The 19464-nt window shown below is 42.3% G+C and overlaps 1 protein-coding gene across 4 annotated transcripts in view; it reads left to right on the forward strand.

The window, feature by feature from the left end:
- The window catches only part of PCCA (propionyl-CoA carboxylase subunit alpha), a 323266-nt gene that overhangs the window by 140663 nt on the left and 163139 nt on the right, over positions 1-19464 (forward strand). For all 4 annotated transcript variants that reach the window (XM_029073673.2, XM_029073672.2, XM_029073674.2 and 1 more), the window contains 2 exons: positions 14107-14250; positions 15669-15743. In XM_029073673.2, the coding sequence (XP_028929506.1) occupies positions 14107-14250; positions 15669-15743 (219 nt within the window). The remainder of the gene's footprint in view (positions 1-14106; positions 14251-15668; positions 15744-19464) is intronic.

Consider the following 19464-nt stretch of genomic DNA (forward strand, 5'->3'; position numbering starts at 1 on the left):
TTCTCCCGCTCTCTCTCCGTTGCCCTGATCTTACTCCCTTTATTCACCACCCCCACCTTAGCCCCACAGCACTTATGTACATATCCGTAATTTGTTTCATTTGTATTAATGTCTGTCCCCTCTAAACTCATCTAGTAAACTCCTTGTGGGCGGGGAATGTGTTGCAGTGTTAGTTTTTATTCTTCCAAGTGCTTAGTACAGTGCTCTGCACATAGTAAGCACTCAGTAAATACGATTGAGTACTGTCTCAGCCTCCTCTCAGATCTTCGTGCTTCCAGTCTTTTTTCGTTCATAATTTACCATGCTGTATGGATTGTTTTTTCTAAAATATTGAACTGTTTACGTCTCCTCATTTCTTAAAAACCTCCAGTGGTTGCTTGTTCTTATCTGAATGAAGCAGAAGTATCTGACTACTAGCATTAAGCAGCATTTAGTCTTCCTTCTCCCATTCTCTTCTCCCACTCCGTCCTTGCTCACACTTTTCACTAGAGAAGCAGTGTGGCTCATAATAATGTTGGTATTTGTTTAAGTGCTTACTATGTGCAGAGCACTGTTCTAAGCGCTGGGGTAGACACAGGGTAATCAGGTTGTCCCTCGTGAGGCTCACAGTCTTAATCCCCATTTTACAGATGAGGTAACTGAGGCACAGAGAAGTGAAGTGACTCGCCCACAGTCACACAGCTGCCAAGTGGCAGAGCTGGGATTCGAACCCGTGACCTCTGACTCCCAAGCCCGGGTTCTTTCCACTGCGCCACGCTGCTTCTCGTGGAAAGAGCCCAGGCTTGGGAGTCAGAGGTCATGGGTTTGAATCCTGGCTCCGCCACTTGTCAGTTGTGTGACTGTGGCAAGTCACTTAACCTCTCTGTGCCTCAGTTACCTCATCTGTAAAATGGGGATTAAGACTATGAGCCCCAAGTGGGACAACCTGATTATCCTGTATCTACCCCAGCACTTAGAACAGTGCTCTGCACATAGTAAGTGCTTAACAAATACCAACATTATTATTATTATTATTTTCATTATCCTTGTTCCCATCTCTTATTCCACAACTTCTTGCTTGTGTCCTCCCTTCTTCCTTGAATTCCTCCTCTTCTCAACCTGCAGATCACTGCTCTCCCCGACCTCAAAGCCCTTCTGAAGTCACATCTCCTCCCGAAACCTCTTATAGCCCTACCCTGAATCCCCCTCTTTTCTCTTCCCGCTCCACCCTCCCCTGCCCCCAGCTACCACTTCAACATTCCTATGTCACCTTAGCACCTGGGTATTCACCCTTCCTCTTCCCTTAGAGCTTTTATTTGTTAAGTGTTTACTATGTGCTAGATACTGTTTATTAAGCACTGGAGTAGATAGAAGATAATCAGGTTGGACACAGTCCACGTGCCCCATGGACCTCACAGTCTTAATCCCCATTTTACAGATGAGGTAACTGAGGCACAGATAGGTTAAGTGACTTGCCTAAGGTCACACAGTAGATAAATGTTGGAGTTGGATTAAGACCCAGGTCCTCAAACTCCCAGGCCCGTTGTCTTTCCACTAGGCCACGTGGCTTCTAACATTCATATCCTTATACTCTGTGACTCCCTCCTACCTATGATTTTTTTTTTTTAGTGTCTCCTTCCTGTGCTGGGGTCTAAACTCTTTGGGAGCAGGAATCAAGTCCATTAATTTAATTGTACTCTTCCAAATGTCTAGTACAGTGCTCTGCACAGAGTAGGTGCTCAGTAAATACTATTGATTGAAGGCAGTTTCATAAAATCAGCTCAGAAATTAAGGAACTAATTGCAAGCAAGTAACATCCGTGCCTCTTGCTTTTCATGGGAGACCCTTAGAATCCTCGGTTGTGAAATGTGGGGCCAGTGGCTCAGAGGGCTAAACAAGGAAACTTAAACAGGGCATTGACCTTGGTAGCTGTCTGGACTGTTGTTGACTAGACAAAACTGAACAAAAATGAATATGCATCCCTTTCAGTAATTGTAAAGTGATACGCGGGCACCAAGACCATATCCGCGTTTGTTGTCTCCTCCTCCATGTTGGAGCTTGGAGCATTTCCTTTTTCTCATTTGAGATAACATAGTATTCCTTTGGTTATCAAGAACTGTTTAATTCCAGGCAATTTAAAGTGAAATTGCTCTAAGTAAGGTTCCTAATGTATTTTGCATTTGCTATTTCAAAACTGTTTCCCCTCTGACTTTAGGAAGAGTGTCTTCAATTACTGTAACATCAAACAGTTAGATTTGGGTGTCTCCGAATAAGAGGAAGAAAAAGCTTTTGACTTTACGCAGAAAACCTTTCTCTGACTTTAAAGAGTTCTTTAAAATTTTGTTTAAACAATTTAGAATTTCTTCTAATAGTGTTAATCTTTCAAACTCTTTTACTGAACTTAAATTATAATGCTTAGGGCATATGCACCAAATTCTACATCTTCTTAGTTGTTTATTGTCCCTAATTAGTGCTTCAATTTGAGTCTGAAAGTTGTAATTTTCTTTGTTGCTTCTTTTCCCAGCCTTCCCAATTGATCTGTCATTTCTTCCAGCTCTTGAAATTTAGCGGCGGTTCCATGCAAAAGGATGTAGGAGCAGCTAGTGTATGCTACATCCTTTTAAGAGCCAAATTTAGAAACTCTAAAAAAAAAGCTTCCGTAGATTTAACTGAAGATTCAGGAAGTCCTTTCCATGAACATTTGTTTGGCCGATACGTGTTTCAACCTTTTCTTCCCATACTGATGAGGGCATAGTCATCACCGTTGCCTGGAACCTTCTGTGGAACTCAACTACACCAAAATACCATGCCACAGGGAAGCCATGGTGGCCTGTGGAAGGAGCATAGGCGTGGGAGTAAGAGAACCTGGGTTCTAATCCCAGCCTGCTGTGTGATCTTGGGCAAGTCACTTAACTCCTCTGTGCCTCATTTACCTCATCTGTACAATTGAGATTGAATCCTCTCTCCTGTGGGACAGGAACTCACTGACCTGATCATCTTGTATCTGCTCCAGCGCTCAGTACAGTGCCTGACCTATAGTAAATGCTTTATAAATACCAGAAAATAAACCAGAAACCAACTGTAGGTGTGTGGTGTTCCATCCAAGGCAGTCTTCTGCAGTGGGAATCTTTCATTATTATGACTGGAAATGGTTGCCTCTGGGATGCTAAAATTATGAGATTTATGTAGTGGGTGGGTAGAGAGTGGTAATTTTTTTTATTTGGTTCTAAGTACAAAACCATATTTTGGATGAATTTTCAATAAATTATGTATCCTTATACCTGCTTTGCATCACGGATAAGTGAGTGCTTTATAACATTATTTGATTAGTATTTGACCACTGGGGTTAGTTCAATTTGATTCTTATTTTCGGTTTCAATTCATGGTTAATGACTTCCTCCTGTAAATTAGGATACATTTTTAGCACAGAGTAAACTAAATGTAGGGCCCATTTATGTTCATATTTCATACCAATTTTAGATACCAGCTTTGTTTACAAGGTTGATTTTTCTTTGAATCAGTTTGAAATTGATTTTACAAAAAGCTCCTGTTGAACTTCGCGCAGTTTCCGAGACTTTTTAATGTTGAGGTTATGATTTTCAATTTGAATCCACTTAATATCATCTGCAAAGATATTGTCTATTGTCTTGGTCTTTAATAGAGGTATTAAATAATATCAACCTTAGTCCTGATTGCTGCATGATGGACTTGAGAAACAGCACGGCCTAGTGTTGAGAGAATGGATTGAAAGTCAGGAGACCTGAGTTTGCATCTCGGCTTTTCCTCTTGCCTGCTGTGTGACCTTGGACACGTTACTTGACTCTCTGTGCCTCAGTTTCCTCATCTGTAAAACAGGGATTATCGTTGTATCCATAGTCTGTCATTTCTCCTTGTCTGCAATTTTGATGTCTGTCCCCCCCCCCAGGCTCTATGCTCCTGGTGGGGAGAGATTGTATATATCAGTTCTGTTGTATTGTACTTTCCTTCCTAAATGCTTAGTACCGTATTCTGCATTTAGTAAGCACTCAGTAAATACCATTGATTGATAAATGCCACCTCCTTAACCTCCAAGTCCCATGTGAGACAGGGACTGTTTCTGATACGCGTGTATCTACCCTAGCATGTCAGTGCCTGTAGTAAGTGTCTAACAATTATGTTTATTATCATTATTATTATTCCCTGACCCTCCAGCCTGTCACCAAACCACTGGTAACTATTGTTTGTGTGACTCTCTGACCATTAGTTTCACCCTCTAACTGTTGTACATTCAAGATTTTAACCTCCTAACTTGTTAATGCGAGTGTAATGAATGACAGAAAACTCCTTCTCTCTGCCCACTCTGATCCTTGGAGACTTCAACATCCATACGGATGTACCCGACGACTCCTCTGCCGCCCGCCTGCTATCCCTCCTCGACTCTGCCGACCTCCTCCTCCACCATACCGCGCCCACTCACCGACTCGGTCACACCCTCGATCTCGTCATCTCCTACCGCTGCACTATCTCCTCCCTCACCAACTCTGAAATCCCTCTCTCTGACCATAACCTTCTCACCTGCCTCATCTCTCACACTCCCTCCCCCTGCAAATCTTCGCTACTGCCCCACAGAGACCTCCGCTCTCTCGATCCCATCCATCTTTCCAATAGCATCTCTCCTCACCTTGCCGCCCTGTCCTCTCTTCCCACTCTCGACGATCAGGTCTCCGCTCTCAACTCCACCCTCTCTACTCATCTCGACTCTCTCGCCCCCCTTTCCCTCCGCCGCTCTCGCTCCACTAACCCACAGCCCTGGATCACCTCCTCCGTCCGCCTCCTACGCCCCTATGCTCGAGCTGCTGAGCGCTGCTGGTGAAAGTCCAAGCACCAAGCCGACCTCACACACTTCAAATTTATCCTTTCCTGCCTTAACTCTGCCCTCTCCTCCGCCAGGCAAAGCTTCTTCTCCTCCCTCATCGACACCCATGCCCGTCACCCCCGCCGATTGTTCCAGACCTTTAACTCTCTCCTTAGGCCCCCGTTCCTCCCCCTACCCCATCTCTCACCCCCAATGATCTGGCCACCTATTTCCTCACGAAAATCAACACGATCAGGTCTGAGCTCCCCAAAGTCACCCCTCCGCCTCTCCCCTCCCCACCACCAACCCCCTCCCCTACTTTCCCATCCTTCCCTGCAGTATCCTCAGAGGAGATCTCCTCCCTCCTCGCAAGTGCCACCCCCTCCACCTGCGCCTCGGACCCCATTCCCTCTCACCTTCTTAAAACCATCGCCCCTGCCCTCCTACCTTCCTTAACTTCTATTTTTAACCACTCAATCTCCAGGGGCTCCTTCCCCTCTGCCTTCAAACATGCCCACGTCTCCCCCATCCTAAAAAAACCCGTGCTTGACCCCACTTCCCCCTCCAGTTATCGTCCTATCTCCCTACTACCCTTCCTTTCCAAAATCCTAGAACGAGTCATCTACAATCGATGCCTAGAATTCCTTAACTCCCATTCTCTCCTAGACCCCCTCCAATCTGGCTTCCGTCCCCTCCACTCTACCGAGACTGCTCTCTCTAAGGTCACCCATGACCTCCTTCTTGCCAAATCCAATGGCTCCTACTCCATTCTGATCCTCCTTGACCTCTCTGCTGCCTTTGACACTGTCGACCATCCCCTCCTCCTCCATACCTTATCTCACCTTGGCTTCACGGACTCTGTCCTCTCCTGGTTCTCCTCTTACCTCTCTGGCCGATCATTCTCGGTCTCCTTCGCTGGAGCCTCCTCCCCCTCCCATCCTTTAACTGTTGGAGTTCCTCAAGGGTCAGTTCTTGGCCCTCTTCTGTTCTCCATTTACACTCACTCCCTCGGTGAACTCATCCGCTTTCACGGCTTTGACTACCATCTCTACGCAGATGACACGCAGATCTACATCTCCGCCCCTGTCCTCTCCCCCTCCCTTCAGGCTCGCATCTCCTCCTGCCTCCGGGACGTCTCCACCTGGATGTCGGCCCGCCACCTAAAACTCAACATGAGCGAGATTGAGCTCCTCATCTTCCCTCCCAAACCCGGTCCTCTCCCAGACTTCTCTATCACCGTGGATGGCACGACCATCCTTCCCGTCTCTCGGGCCCGCGAACTCGGTGTCATCCTTGACTCGTCCCTCTCGTTCACCCCACACATTCTATCCGTTACCAAGACCTGCCGGTTTCACCTCTACAATATCGCCAAGATCCGCCCTTTCCTCTCCACCCAAACGGCTACCTTACTATTACGGGCTCTCGTTATATCCCGGCTAGACTACTGTGTCAGCCTTCTCTCTGACCTCCCTTCCTCCTCTCTCACCCCGCTCCGGTCTATTCTTCACTCCGCTGCCCGGCTCATCTTCCTGCAGAAACGATCTGGGCATGTCACTCCCCTTCTTAAACAACTCCAGTGGTTGCCTATCGACCTCCGCTCCAAACAAAAACTCCTCACTCTAGGCTTCAAGGCTCTCCATCACCTTGCCCCTTCCTACCTCTCCTCCCTTCTCTCTTTCTACCGCCCACCCCGCACGCTCCGCTCCTCCGCCTCCCACCTCCTCACCGTCCCTCGGTCTCGCCTATCCCGCCGTCGACCCCCGGGTCACGTCCTCCCGCGGTCCTGGAACGCCCTCCCTCCTCACCTCCGCCAAACTGATTCTCTTTCCCTCTTCAAAACCCTACTTAAAAATCACCTCCTCCAAGAGGCGTTCCCAGACTGAGCTCCTCTTCCCCCTCTACTCCCTCTGCCATCCCCCCTTCACCTCTCCGCAGCTAAAGCCTCATTTTCCCCTTTTCCCTCTGCTCCTCCACCTCTCCCTTCCCATCCCCACAGCACCGTACTCGTCCGCTCAACTGTATATATTTTCGTTACCCTATTTATTTTGTTAATGAATTGTACATCACCTCGATTCTATTTAGTTGCCATTGTTTTTACGAGATGTTCTTCCCCTTGACGCTGTTTATTGCCATTGTTCTTGTCTGTCCGTCTCCCCCGATTAGACTGTAAGCCCGTCAAACGGCAGGGACTGTCTCTATCTGTTGCCGACTTGTTCATCCCAAGCGCTTAGTACAGTGCTCTGCACATAGTAAGCGCTCAATAAATACTATTGAATGAATGAATGAAAACTTCATTCAAGTTCAGCAAGGGAACACTTTTTTGATTCCTCTTTTCTCTGTATGGTGTGTTATATCGTAAAACAATTGAGTGCATCAGCCACAATTTACTGAGGACAAAGCCATGTTGATTGCTGTCTTGTATCTTCTACTCCACTAGGATATTAAAAACTGATGTGATGATTATCTTTGCAGGCATTGCCAGTTAATCAGCTTTTTATTACCTGTTTATGCTTGTAATCTTAAGGGGGAGGGGAAACCCTTATTATTAAGACAGATAGTGAAAGGAGAGGATTCGATGGTTAAATAAAGAGCTGTATAACTATTGAAACAAAGTGTGAAAGCCTCCAAAGGTAGAAACTAGACCATGATGACTTGTATTCCCTGATATTTAAATTGCCCAAGACTTAGTCATTGCAGGCCCACTATCTTGAATTTTTAGATATTCATGGAAGCCTGGGAAAGAGCCACAGTGCTCCCTGACTTTTAATTGAAAAGGGCTGTCTGTGGGACTAATCTGTCAATCAATAATCAATTAATCAAAGGTATTTATGTAGTAGACAGGTTCCCTGACCTCAGGGACCTTTCAGTCCAGCCAGGGAGACAGACATTAAATTAAATTACAGGTAGGGAAAGCAATAGAGTATAAAGAAATGTAGCTAAGTGCTTTGGGGATAGTATCAAAGGGTTAAAGGGGAACACTGATAAGTGTGTAGTTGACACACAAGGGAAGGACAATAGGGGGAGGATATGAAAGATTATTCAGGGAAATTAGAAGTGATTTTAATAGAGCTTTAAATTTAATAGGGCTAGATTATAACCTGGTTGTGGGCAGGAAATGGGTATATGTATTGTTATACTGTACTCTCCCAAGCGCTTAGTACTGCTCTGCACCCAGTAAGCACTCAATAAATACCTTTGACTGGCTTTGAGTTGGGGAGAGTGGTGGTATGTCAGAGGGGGCAGTTTGAGGAACAAGAAGGGTGGGAGCAAGGGGATGATGGCAAGAGAGAGGAGATCAAGGCACAGTGAGTACGTTGGGGTTAAAGGAGAGAAGTGCATGAGTTGGGTTGTAGTGAGAGAGGAGTAAGGATGAGTAGGAGGGAGAAGGGTGATTGAATTAAAACCAACCGTGAGGAATTTCTGCATGGCATGGCAGCGATTGGTGGGTTATGAAGAATGGGAAGACGTGCATAGATTTACTTTTTTAGGAAAATGTTATGGGCAGCAGAGTGAAGTATGGTCTGGAAAGGGGATAGGCTGGAGGCAGGGAGACAACAAGAAGGATGATGCAATAGTTGAGGTGTGGGATATGGTGAGTGCACCAGAGTGGTAGAGGTTTGGATGGAGAGAAGGGGGCGGAACTGACAGGATTTAGTCAGTGACTAAACATGCCGATTGAAGGAGAAAGGAGCAATGTCAAGGGAAATGGCGTGGTCATGAGTTGTGGAAATCTAATATTCTATTTCAGTGTGACTGGTGTGAAAGAATGAGGAAACCCATAGATGTATTATAATTTCAACTTTGGCAAGGTTTTTAGTTTGCTCTAGAATTCCCAAGGACAAATTGTGAAAACTGGGAAAATGAGATGCGCAACTCGAGTAGTTGGAGATATTTTCAAGAATTGTTCCTCTATTCTCCTGTTTGAGCTCCTGAGGATTTTGGGAATTAAGGAGGGGACATGTACCTGATTCCACTCGTTCTCCGTTCTGCTTTCCCAAGAGAATCCTTCCCCAGGTGTTAGTGACCTATTGTGATACCCCAGTGTGGTTTATTATTAAGGCCTTGCTTCCTGTATGTCAAGCACTGTTCCCAGTGCCAGGTAGATACAAGTTAATCAGGTTGGACCCAATCTCTGCCCCATTTGGGGCTCACAGTCTTAGGTAGGAAAGAGAATGGGTATTTCACCCCCATTAGATAAGCAACGTGGCTTAGTGGAAAGAGCTAGGCCTTGGGTGTCAGAGATTGTGGGTTCTAATCCCGGCTCCACCAGTTGTCAGCTGTGTGACTTTGAGCAAGTCACTTGACTTCTCTGTGCCTCAGTTACCTCATCTGTAAAATGGGGATTGACTGTGAGCCCCGCGTGGGACAACCTGATGACCTTGTATCTACCTTAGCGCTTAGAACAGTGCATGACACATAATAAGAGCTAAACAAGTACCATTATTATTACTTACAGTTGAGGAAACTGAGGCATAGCCAAATTGTGACTTACCCATGGTCATGTAGCAAACAGTTGGCCAGAGCTGGGAGTAGAACCCAGGTCCTTTGACTCCCAGCCCTCTGATCTTTCCCCTAGGCCACCCGGCTTCCCAAGGCCATTGTGCTTCATTAATTCTAAATACTTCATTGATATATGTATCTGCTCTATATCTGAGCTATCTTTGGAATCTCATAGGGTTGATGTGTCTAATCTATCAGGCAAAACAGTGGTGCCTGCCCCTGGAAGAATCGCATGCGTTATTCACCCATTGTGCCAGCCATACAAATACGTAATTCAGAGTCTGGAACCCAGATCTTGTCAGGGTCAGTCGTGTGATTATGTATCTGTAGTGTGCAGTCATGACATTCAGGACATGCAGCGCATGACTAAACAGAAATCAAAAAATGTGGCAATAACCCAACAGTCAATATTAATTTTAGTATGGTCTCTATTGTTTTTGGAGGGAGCCGGGAAAGGAGCTAGGGGACATGAATCATCTAATCTCAGATCATGCTTCCAATACCACCTTACTTTCTAATCCCAATCTGATTTCAAATCCCTGATTTAGAAACATGGCTCAAGTCATGTTGAGTTCAAATAACTTAGTGCAGTTCTTCCCTTGTCTTCTTTGCAGCAGCGTGAGCAAGTTGTTGGGACTCCACTCTCAGCCTCTCTGCTCTTCTGTAACTTGGATAATCTTCCCTCTAATTCCTCTGTTTCTGTCCCCACTGGCCATCTCTCATGCTTCACCCCTGGCCCTTCTATTCCTCTGGGCTGAGGTTCAGAGGTGACTGGAATTGGAGCCCCTTTTTGCCCTCAGACTGTTGATCCAATAGGTTTTATTGCATGGTTTACTTGGAAATCTACTGCATTGCCCTGCCCTGCCCGTGGGGTAAAGTTTGGAGGTCGTTTTCTACTCTGTAAGTAGCATATTATCAATCAGTGATATTTATTGAACATTTACTATGGACAGAGCACGGTTCTAAGTATTTGGGAGAGTACAATACACCCAAATTATAGGAACTTTTCCCCTACTCCCAATCTTCCCCATCTCAGACGATATAGTAGTACTATCCTCCATTTACTGGAAGTCCGTTACCTCAGCGTCATCCTCGACTCGTCACTGTCTTCCAACTCCCATTCAGTCGATTGTCAAATGAGGCCAGTTCTTCCTATGCATCTGGTCTTGGATCTACCCTTTTCTTTCTACCCAAAGAGCTACCCCCCGGTAAAACTCTGAGCATATTATGGTTAGGCGTTGACTGTGTCAGCCTCTTCCCACTCCAATCTATGCTGCTTGACGTTGCATGGATTGCTATATTGAGGATGCATTTCTCCATGCCTCAAAGTTGGTCATAAGTTTCTCATGTACATCTGCAATAACCCAAGATGTCTCACATTTGGTTAACATTAACTGTACCGTACTCTTGACTCTCCCACCTCTATCCCTTCACTCACACAGCTTTTTCTCATCTCTGTCACGGGAGAATTGATTTTATTATGGGTCAACTTTGAGTAGGGGAGGAATTGTAACAGAAATCTTTCTTTGCTATGCATCCTATAACATTTGATCAGCAGTCAAGGTAATGGTTGAAAAACATAATTTTTGCAAATTACACCAAACTAATACTACTTGGTTATAGTGATGAAAAAATGCCTACCCTATTTGTGGTTATTCTGTATTTTCAGTCATAGCACAGGGGGAGATTGGTCATATCGAAGATCTGGATTGTAGATGGGATTACATTTTTAGGCAAAAACAAATACAGATATTCTCCTTCTGATCATAAAATAGAAAACAACGGATAGCAGTGAAGTTATGTTTGTATTTTAGTAAAAATGATTGACTGTGAACCTAATTTTTCTTTGCACAAAGGGGCAGAACAAGCTGTTTTAAGTCCACAGGCCTAAAATTAAGATGAGGGACAACATGGTCTCCCTGCTTAAGGGAAAAAAGTTGCCTTTGCGTGGAAGTACAAGAGACAGGATGTACTATCATTGTGGACCCCAGAGGTTGGCAATTCCACTCCTACAAAATCTGTTCCATCCATGTCTGAAAGCCACATGCACAGACGACCATTGAGGGTTGCCGTTCACGTGGTTGCTCCCCTGGAAAGAGTCCTTGCTGCAAGATGGCAAAACCCTGATTATTAGCAGATTCTAATCCTGGCCATACCTCTTGCCTGCTGTGTGACATCGAGCAAGTCATGTGATTTCTCTGGGCCTGTTTCCTCATATTTTAAATGGAGGTTAAATGCCTCTAGACTACAAGCTCTCTGTGGGCAGGGAACATGTCTAACAACTCAGTTGTATTTTTACTCTCAAACGTTAAGTACAGTGCTCTGCGCATAGTAAGCAGCGTGGCTCAGTGGAAAGAGCGGACATGGGAGTCAGAGGTCGTGGGTTTGAATCCCAGCTCTGCCACTTGTCAGCTGTGTGACTTTGGGCAAGTCACTTAACTTCTCTGTGCCTCAGTTACCTCATCTGTAAAATGAGAATTAACGTGGGACAACCTGATTACCCTGTATCTACCCCAGCGCTTAGAACAGTGCTCTGCACATAGTAAGCGCTTAACAAATACCAACATTATTATAAATGCCACTGATTGATTAATAGGGAAGAGAATCTTCCTCCAAGGGTGTGATGCTGTACTACACAGGAAAAGTAGGATCCAATGAAACGACCTTTTTAGAAAGTTAAATTTCACAGTTAATTTCGAAGTGCCAGTGGTTTATTGCACTAGGTTTGGAAAGACTTATCGGTCACTTGACTAATAATAATTTGAGTGTATACAGTTAGACAAACAGCACATCCCGTTGAGCTCTAACCAGTTAGGGATACCATGAAGCACTGGTATTTGAAAAGCCAGTTGCTCTTCCTATTTTATGTGCTTTTCAGCTTATTTGACCAAGTGTTCACTTTTACTTCTAAATATGTATGTGCTAGAAGAAAGCACAGAGGGAGGAAAAAAGGGAAACGGTCAGACCAAATTTAAAAATGACATCATATAAGCTTTTTAATGAATTTATCAGTGCTACCTAACTGGGAACATGTTTTATTGATGAGTTAAGTGATAAATAAATTGAGTTTTAATAGACAATCAGTGGTCTATTTAATCTACACTATAAATTGACCTTAGAATTATTCATATATTCCACCGGCAATTTTGCCACCGTAAATATGCTGAAGACTACTTTGTTTTAGGTGAAATTATGGTAGAATCCCAAAGGGATAGTCTTAAACTGCCATAATGAGATCCTCCTTTCAGTGCCACATTTCTCCTTCAAAGAGAAGGTGCTTATTTTAGTGATGATTTGTCATTAAAATTATGTCAAAATGTCTTAAAATGTTGAAACTGTAAACAAACTCACAACACACACAGGGCTAATTATGGATGCCATCTGTTTATTTTTACAAAGCTTTTTTTTTTTAGAGAACCAATGCATTGTCTGTTTCTGATAAGCTTCAAGATTATTATAATGACTAACTCTTTTCCTTCAATTAGTGTAGTTGACGTAAGGAGGACAACTGGTTAGTTCACTGACCTTTTCCAGTGTCTCAATATATATAGTATGACATGTCATGATAGAGAAACCACTGGGGAGTGCATTTTGAAAGACATTTGACCCTTAAATAGGATTGGATTGAATCCCCCCCCCCATTTTTAATTTAAAGTTTCCAAACTTTTAATGTCATACTAGTATTTGGCAAAATGACACTGATTTTCTTGCTCTTTAGAGTAAAATAGTTTAAATCCATTAAGTAGCTTTCTAGAATAGTTATCAAGTAATTAGCCATTGCATTTTTAAATCTATTCAGTGTTACAAATATCTGTGCCCTTGTCCACTTGTGCATTTGTTCTTGCATACATATTCACACCCCTTGTAAATTTGGAAGGCTGGAATATCCCCATCATACAAAAGCCGTTAATAGCAATTTGCTGAGAAGGCAAAGTGATTTTACTTGTTCAGCCCAGCAATTGTGTGTGTAACCATTACACAGATAAGTCTGGAGGGGGGATAAAAAAACCCTGAATGATCCATCTGCTCATTTCTGCTACACTGCGCTGATATAAGATTACGCTAATCTGGTTGCTTGTCAGGGCAAGTTAGTGAGAGCAGGCGAATGGGGAGATTTAGGATGGACTAGTTCTGCGGAAAATTGTAGTCTGCTTCTGGAGGGGCCACATTAAGTTTCATAGAGCAGGTTGGTGATTGGCCACTTGGAGTATTTATATTTCTTTTAAAATTGCAATGCAAATTTTAAAATAATTTTTCCAACTCAGGAAATATGGAAGAAGCTTGCTGCTTGCTGGAAATATTTCCTAAAATTTAGTGCTCTCTCAAATTTTTTTGGTCATTTTTATTGGAAGGTGTTCATACAAACACACCCAATTATGGTATTTGTTAAGTTCTTATGTGTCAAGCATTGTTCTAAGCACTGAGGTAGATACAAATTGGCTAGGTTGGACACAGTCTCTGTGACGTGGGAGTCACAGTCTAAGTAGGAGGGAGATCAGGTGTTGAATCCCGATTTTACAGCTGTGGAAACCAAGGCACAGAGAAGTAGTGACTTGGCCAAGGTCACACAGCAGGCAATGGGCGCAACTAGGACTAGAACCCAAGCCCTCTGACTCCCAGGTGGGTGATCTTTCCATCAGGGCACACTGCTTCTCTATATATGACTTTTCGACAAGGATGATTGAATGATCATGAGCTTCATTTCATTTGGACTCTTATTTGTTTCTGTTTGTGTATTTTTTTTTCTTCTTCTTCTTTTTGCACCTAATGACTGGCAGCTCTTGACCTTGCAGGTTGAGCATCCCATCACTGAATGCATTACTGGCCTGGACCTAGTCCAAGAAATGATCCGTGTTGCTAAGGGTTACCCTCTCAGGCACAAACAAGATGATATTCCCATCAACGGCTGGGCGGTTGAATGTCGAGTTTATGCTGAGGTAAAATGAGTGGTAATGTGTGGGAGGGTGAGCAACTGTAATACTGAACCAGGATTAGGTCAGCACCAAGGTGAAGTCAAGGTTTATAGCAAAATCAAGTGCTGAGTGGGCTAATTAAAGTTGTTCGAGTTCTGTGAAACGTAATTTGAAACAATGTTAGGAATAGAATTAAGCCTTTATCGTGAAGGGAAGTAATTGATTTTATACAGGTAGATTCCATTCCTAAACGTTTTTGGTTTTGAGTAGACTACAGTATTTTGGATCTTCTTAACCAGTTAAATGTGAAGGTTTATTAATCATTTTACGGGTCTCCCAGATGGGTAATGCAACAGGACTTAAATTTTCACTTAAATACTTTCTATATCAATTCTGCATAAATAATTGGTAGTGCTCCATTTATGCCATGCTTACTTTGATTTTAGCCGAATATTTTTATAGCCACAAAGTTTTATTTTTTAAGCACTGCTTCTCAATTTCATCTGTTCTTTGAAAAGTTTCATTGTTTAGAGGTATTTATTTTTATAGGGCATTCTTAGGAGCAACTTCCCAAATCATATGTGAGCATCCCATGCAGTGTGATAATAGTATAGCAAACTGGAGGGAGGGTACTATATAAATCAAATAACTAATAAAATACTATTAAATGACTTTTTATGCCATCTCCAAATGTTATTTTAAAATATAGAAATAGAGGATGACATTGGCTGAGAACTTTTTCCAGTTCTGAAAATCACAGCTCCCCCATACTAAAATATAAAGTGTATTTGTCTTTGGATTATTCTAAGCAGTGTGCCCTGAATATTTTTAATGTCTTGAAAATTCACTTATTGTTTTTTGGTTTTTGCTATATTTTAAATGCTAATAGAGCTCTTTTCTCCTTATTTATTGTGACACTGAACACATAAGTGTTGCGTCATACTTATCATCAAGGATATATCCAATATTGCACTTAGAATGGTCTTTGTAGATCTTATTGAATAACTACAATTTAAAAAATTTTCTCAGCCTTCTGTGAATTTGAGATGCTAGAAAACAAACTGCCCATCTTGTCATAGTCTTCTTGAAGTTGGGAGTGTTTGTAGATTGTAGGTTATTTTCTTCATGTTTAAAGCATCTTGGGAATGGTTGATTAAAAATGTAGCAAATTCAAGTTAATATAGTGGGTTCCCTATTGATTTCTATTTTTTGTAATATGTCGGGGAGCTTTGCAGGTAAAGCTATGAAATTTTAGGAAAAAATAATAGGATTTTTGTTACCCCTCTCCCCCATAATATTTGAAAAACCAGAAGGTTTAAAAACAGACCTGTCAGTGTTTTTTTAAAAAGTTATTAGTACTATCATTATGTAGCTATTATACATTGTTTCCTCTAGTTCATCCTTTGAAGCTAAAGTTAACTTTTGTTTGAACTTTGTTTAAGGATCCCTACAAGTCTTTTGGCCTGCCGTCTATTGGGAGATTGTCTCAATACCAAGAGCCATCATCCCTTCCTGGAGTAAGTTACTTAATCATTTGTCTTCAGCCAAATTGATAAATTCAGGGGGTGGAACTGTATATTTATGTTCATCTCTTAAATTGGACATAGCAAAAAGAAGCAGGTATTTATTGGAGGAGGGGAATTTGTGAGGTGTTTTTTTTGCACCTTTCCATCCACTCCTGTATTTACCTTATCTCCATTTTTGACAGTTTGAAAAAGTTGTAAGGTTTTTTTTTTTTTTTACTCTTAAAGCCCTTTATATACCCAAAGGTCACAAAAATCTACACAGGATACTTATGAACACTTTATTTCTAGTTCAAAACAAATTTTGTGTTAAATTTGACCATTTCAAACCAATTCTGTAATCTCACCACAGTGGTAAAAAGTAATGAAATATCAAATGTGAAATGAATAATTTTCCTGAAATGATTAGGGAAAGGAAAGCTCTCCTTCATTTCTGTTCACCTAAAAGTGCTCTTCAAGTGCAGTCAAATATCATTTGCTTCAGTTGAAGCAAAGTAGTGGTTATTCATTTTATTGCCTGGTTGAAGTATCTCGAATGGGGATTTGTTAAATAGTTTTTACTATGCAAAAAGAACAAGGATATCTCCTTTCTATATAATCAAAGTAGTCAAAGTAATAAGTGCATATATATATGACACCGTATCGACTGGCAGAATGACAAGGCTGTACCATCTGTGAATATGATTATCCGTTTTGATTACTTGTATGGAGAGTAGTGAAAGATTACAGGAAGGAGTCTAAATTTGGAGATGTTACTAGATATATGATTTATTTCACTTGTTAAATTGTTTTTGCCTATGTGCTTTCTAAAGGGGCCTGACCCTTTCTAGGCTTTGAGGCCACATGCTGTGTTCAAAGCCTTAAAGCAGGAAAAAAATTAAGTTTTAACAGGCATTATATGATGTTAAATAGCGGATAAGAAAACTACTATTGTAGAATGTATCTAAACTATTTTTTTTATTCCAGCTCAAAAGTATTAAGAAAGAACTCATAATGATTATTCCGGTTGTTAGAAGTTTTCACCACGTTGTAATAGCTAACGGGATGTCAAGCATTTTGCCCTTGCAAGTTTTTGCAATTTGCAATTTTCAGACGTGAGACCTGTTGAAAGTACAAGTGATAATGGACAAACTCTACCCCCTACAGTCTTTGTCCCACCAAATCTTACTTCAATTAATGCTGCAGCAGGAGTTTTATGTAATAACATTTGCGCTTGCGAGCCATCCATAGAAAGAAAAAAACAATTAAAATGCCTTAAATGTTCTGCTTACTGCTGTTATTTGCTTGTGTGAATGTTGCATGTCAGCTAAATGGACCAAGGAATAGATAAAGTGATTGGGTGCAGGAGAGTGCACACTAAGCTTTGTCTATCATTATTGCTGGGAGCAATCAAATTGATGCCAGCAGGACAGTAGATGCGTTGACAGCTGTAATTATGTATCTCCATGGTGATCACTTTTGGCCTGTCATGGAGGCCCACCAGTCCCCTCCCTTGCAAGCATTTAATCAGATTGGGCTGTCACTTGTCAGGTAGACATGGCGGGCTGGGAGTTGTGCTTAGGGGGAGAGGTGAATTGAAAATGAAGGGTGGGAGACTCCTGATAGCTTCACGTGGGCCGTCGTGGTACCAAAGAAAGAGATTTTAATTATGCCGGAGGCTTTGGAGCAATGGACTCGGCCTCTTGGATGGAGTTTTTGAGCCGTTTGTTGTTTTCCCTGCTTAACATATTAAAAGCAACACCACTTATTTTCCTTTAACAAACCATTCTTGGGGGGTTGTTTTTTCTGCTGCCGGACAATAGAGTGTCACAGATACCTTACCTTCAGAGTCGATCTGTTCCTGTGTTTCTTGAAAGCATCCTTTATTTTCTTTATGTACATTTGGGTCCCTGGGAGTGTTGAGGCCCAGTTTGGCTTCACTTTTTAAAAAGTTGCAGAATGAATAATTAACTGTAATTTGTTTAAATCTGGAAATTCCATAGGTGAGGTACTACATGCCCAGAACGTATAAATAACTGCTAGCAAATTGAACAAATGGGTGAATGATTTCACACTCGGAATTTGATAATGCCTGGGCATTTAAAAATGAAAATAAGTCACCTTGGAAGAATTAAATAGGTCTAATGAATTGTCTAGTGATCCTTCACTGTTTGGTGAACAAATAGTCCCTATAATGACAGTAATGAGGCAAGTTGGTTCTCTGACATGTATTCTCTAACCAATGTGAGAGGTGCTTGATGGTAAGGTTACTTTTGCTTACAAGCCAAAGATACTGTGAAGGCCAAACATGCTTGAATTGAGATCTGCTTTTCCGTTATCAGAGTTAGCAAAAACAAAGTATCCCATTCCATCTCAAACTGCCAAGAGAAACTCTGAGCACTCTGAAGTTTTGGAATTTTCAACCCTTCTCTGTTGTTGCCACAGATGTAAATGTGTGGGGGTTTCAAAACTGTCATGGGGCCGACCACGAACAAGACATAAGATAGACAAAACTGAAAGTAAGAGCACCTTCTGCAGTTTGTTTCCTTGTTGCCAAGTCTTCAACTATGTATGGCTAAATTCTCTCCTTCACCAACCTTTTCCAACACAATTGACAGTACTCCCATCCTCCCTATCTCTGAAGTCCTCAAGCATGGCATCATCCCTGACTGTTCCCATTTTGTTCCAGTCCCCCTGGAATTCCAGTCCCCCCTGGAATCTGAAAGACTGCAGATCTCTCATCTTCAGAGCCCTCCTAAAATCACGTGTCCTCCAGGAGGCCTTCCCCAATTAATGGCTATTCTCCCCAAATTGCCACCTCAGCACCTCTCTGCCACCTAAATACTTGTCACCTCACAACCTCCTGTAGCACAGCGTGTAATATGATGATGATGATGATAATAGTAATTATTATGATGATGATGATGACGGTATTCGTTAAGTGCTTACTGTGTGCCAGGCACTGTGTGAAGCTAGGGTGGATAGAAGCAAATCAAGTTGGACTTGGTCCCTGTCCCATGTGGAGCTCACGGTCTCAACCCCCATTTTACAGATGAGGTAACTGAGGCACAGAGAAGTGAAACGACTTGCCCCGGGCCACACAGCAGAAAAGTGGCAGAGCTGGGATCAGAACCCACAGCCTTCCAGCCTGTGCTCTGTCCACTAGCCATGTTGCTTGTGTCTTGCATACCTTATTATTACCACACTAACTCATTTATGGCCCTTTCTTCCTCTCTCATCTCTAGGTTATTTTTGTGTTTTTCTTACCTGATAGGAGGTCAGCTCCTTGATGCAAGGACTATAGCTATTAGCTCCTGTATATTTTCAATAGACCTTAGAACAGTGTTCTGTACCCAGAAGGCACACAACAGGTAGTACTAGTGGCTGATTTATTTCTGGGAAACATAAATGTTGGAAAATGAGTAGATTTAGGTTTCATTAATTTTCAGGATGCCATTCATATTTTTCAACCTTTTCACTAATATTTGAGGAAGCTTTTTGGCTGTGCTTCTTAGTGTGGTAAGTATCGGGCTCTTCAGTATGCATTCTCAAATTGATTGATTTCAATTCAAATCTGTTGTTCACATTGTGGAGATCAGTATAAATACTGATATATAGTACCTGTACTATATATTTATATCACTGTGTATGTTGGCAAACACACCTCCAGTGCAGTCATTCTTTCTGAAATGAATAAACCTATTATCGTCTCTTTTGTGTCATTTGTATAATAAAG

This window comes from Ornithorhynchus anatinus, chromosome 10 (assembly GCF_004115215.2).
Source record: "Ornithorhynchus anatinus isolate Pmale09 chromosome 10, mOrnAna1.pri.v4, whole genome shotgun sequence".
Taxonomy (NCBI): domain Eukaryota; kingdom Metazoa; phylum Chordata; class Mammalia; order Monotremata; family Ornithorhynchidae; genus Ornithorhynchus; species Ornithorhynchus anatinus.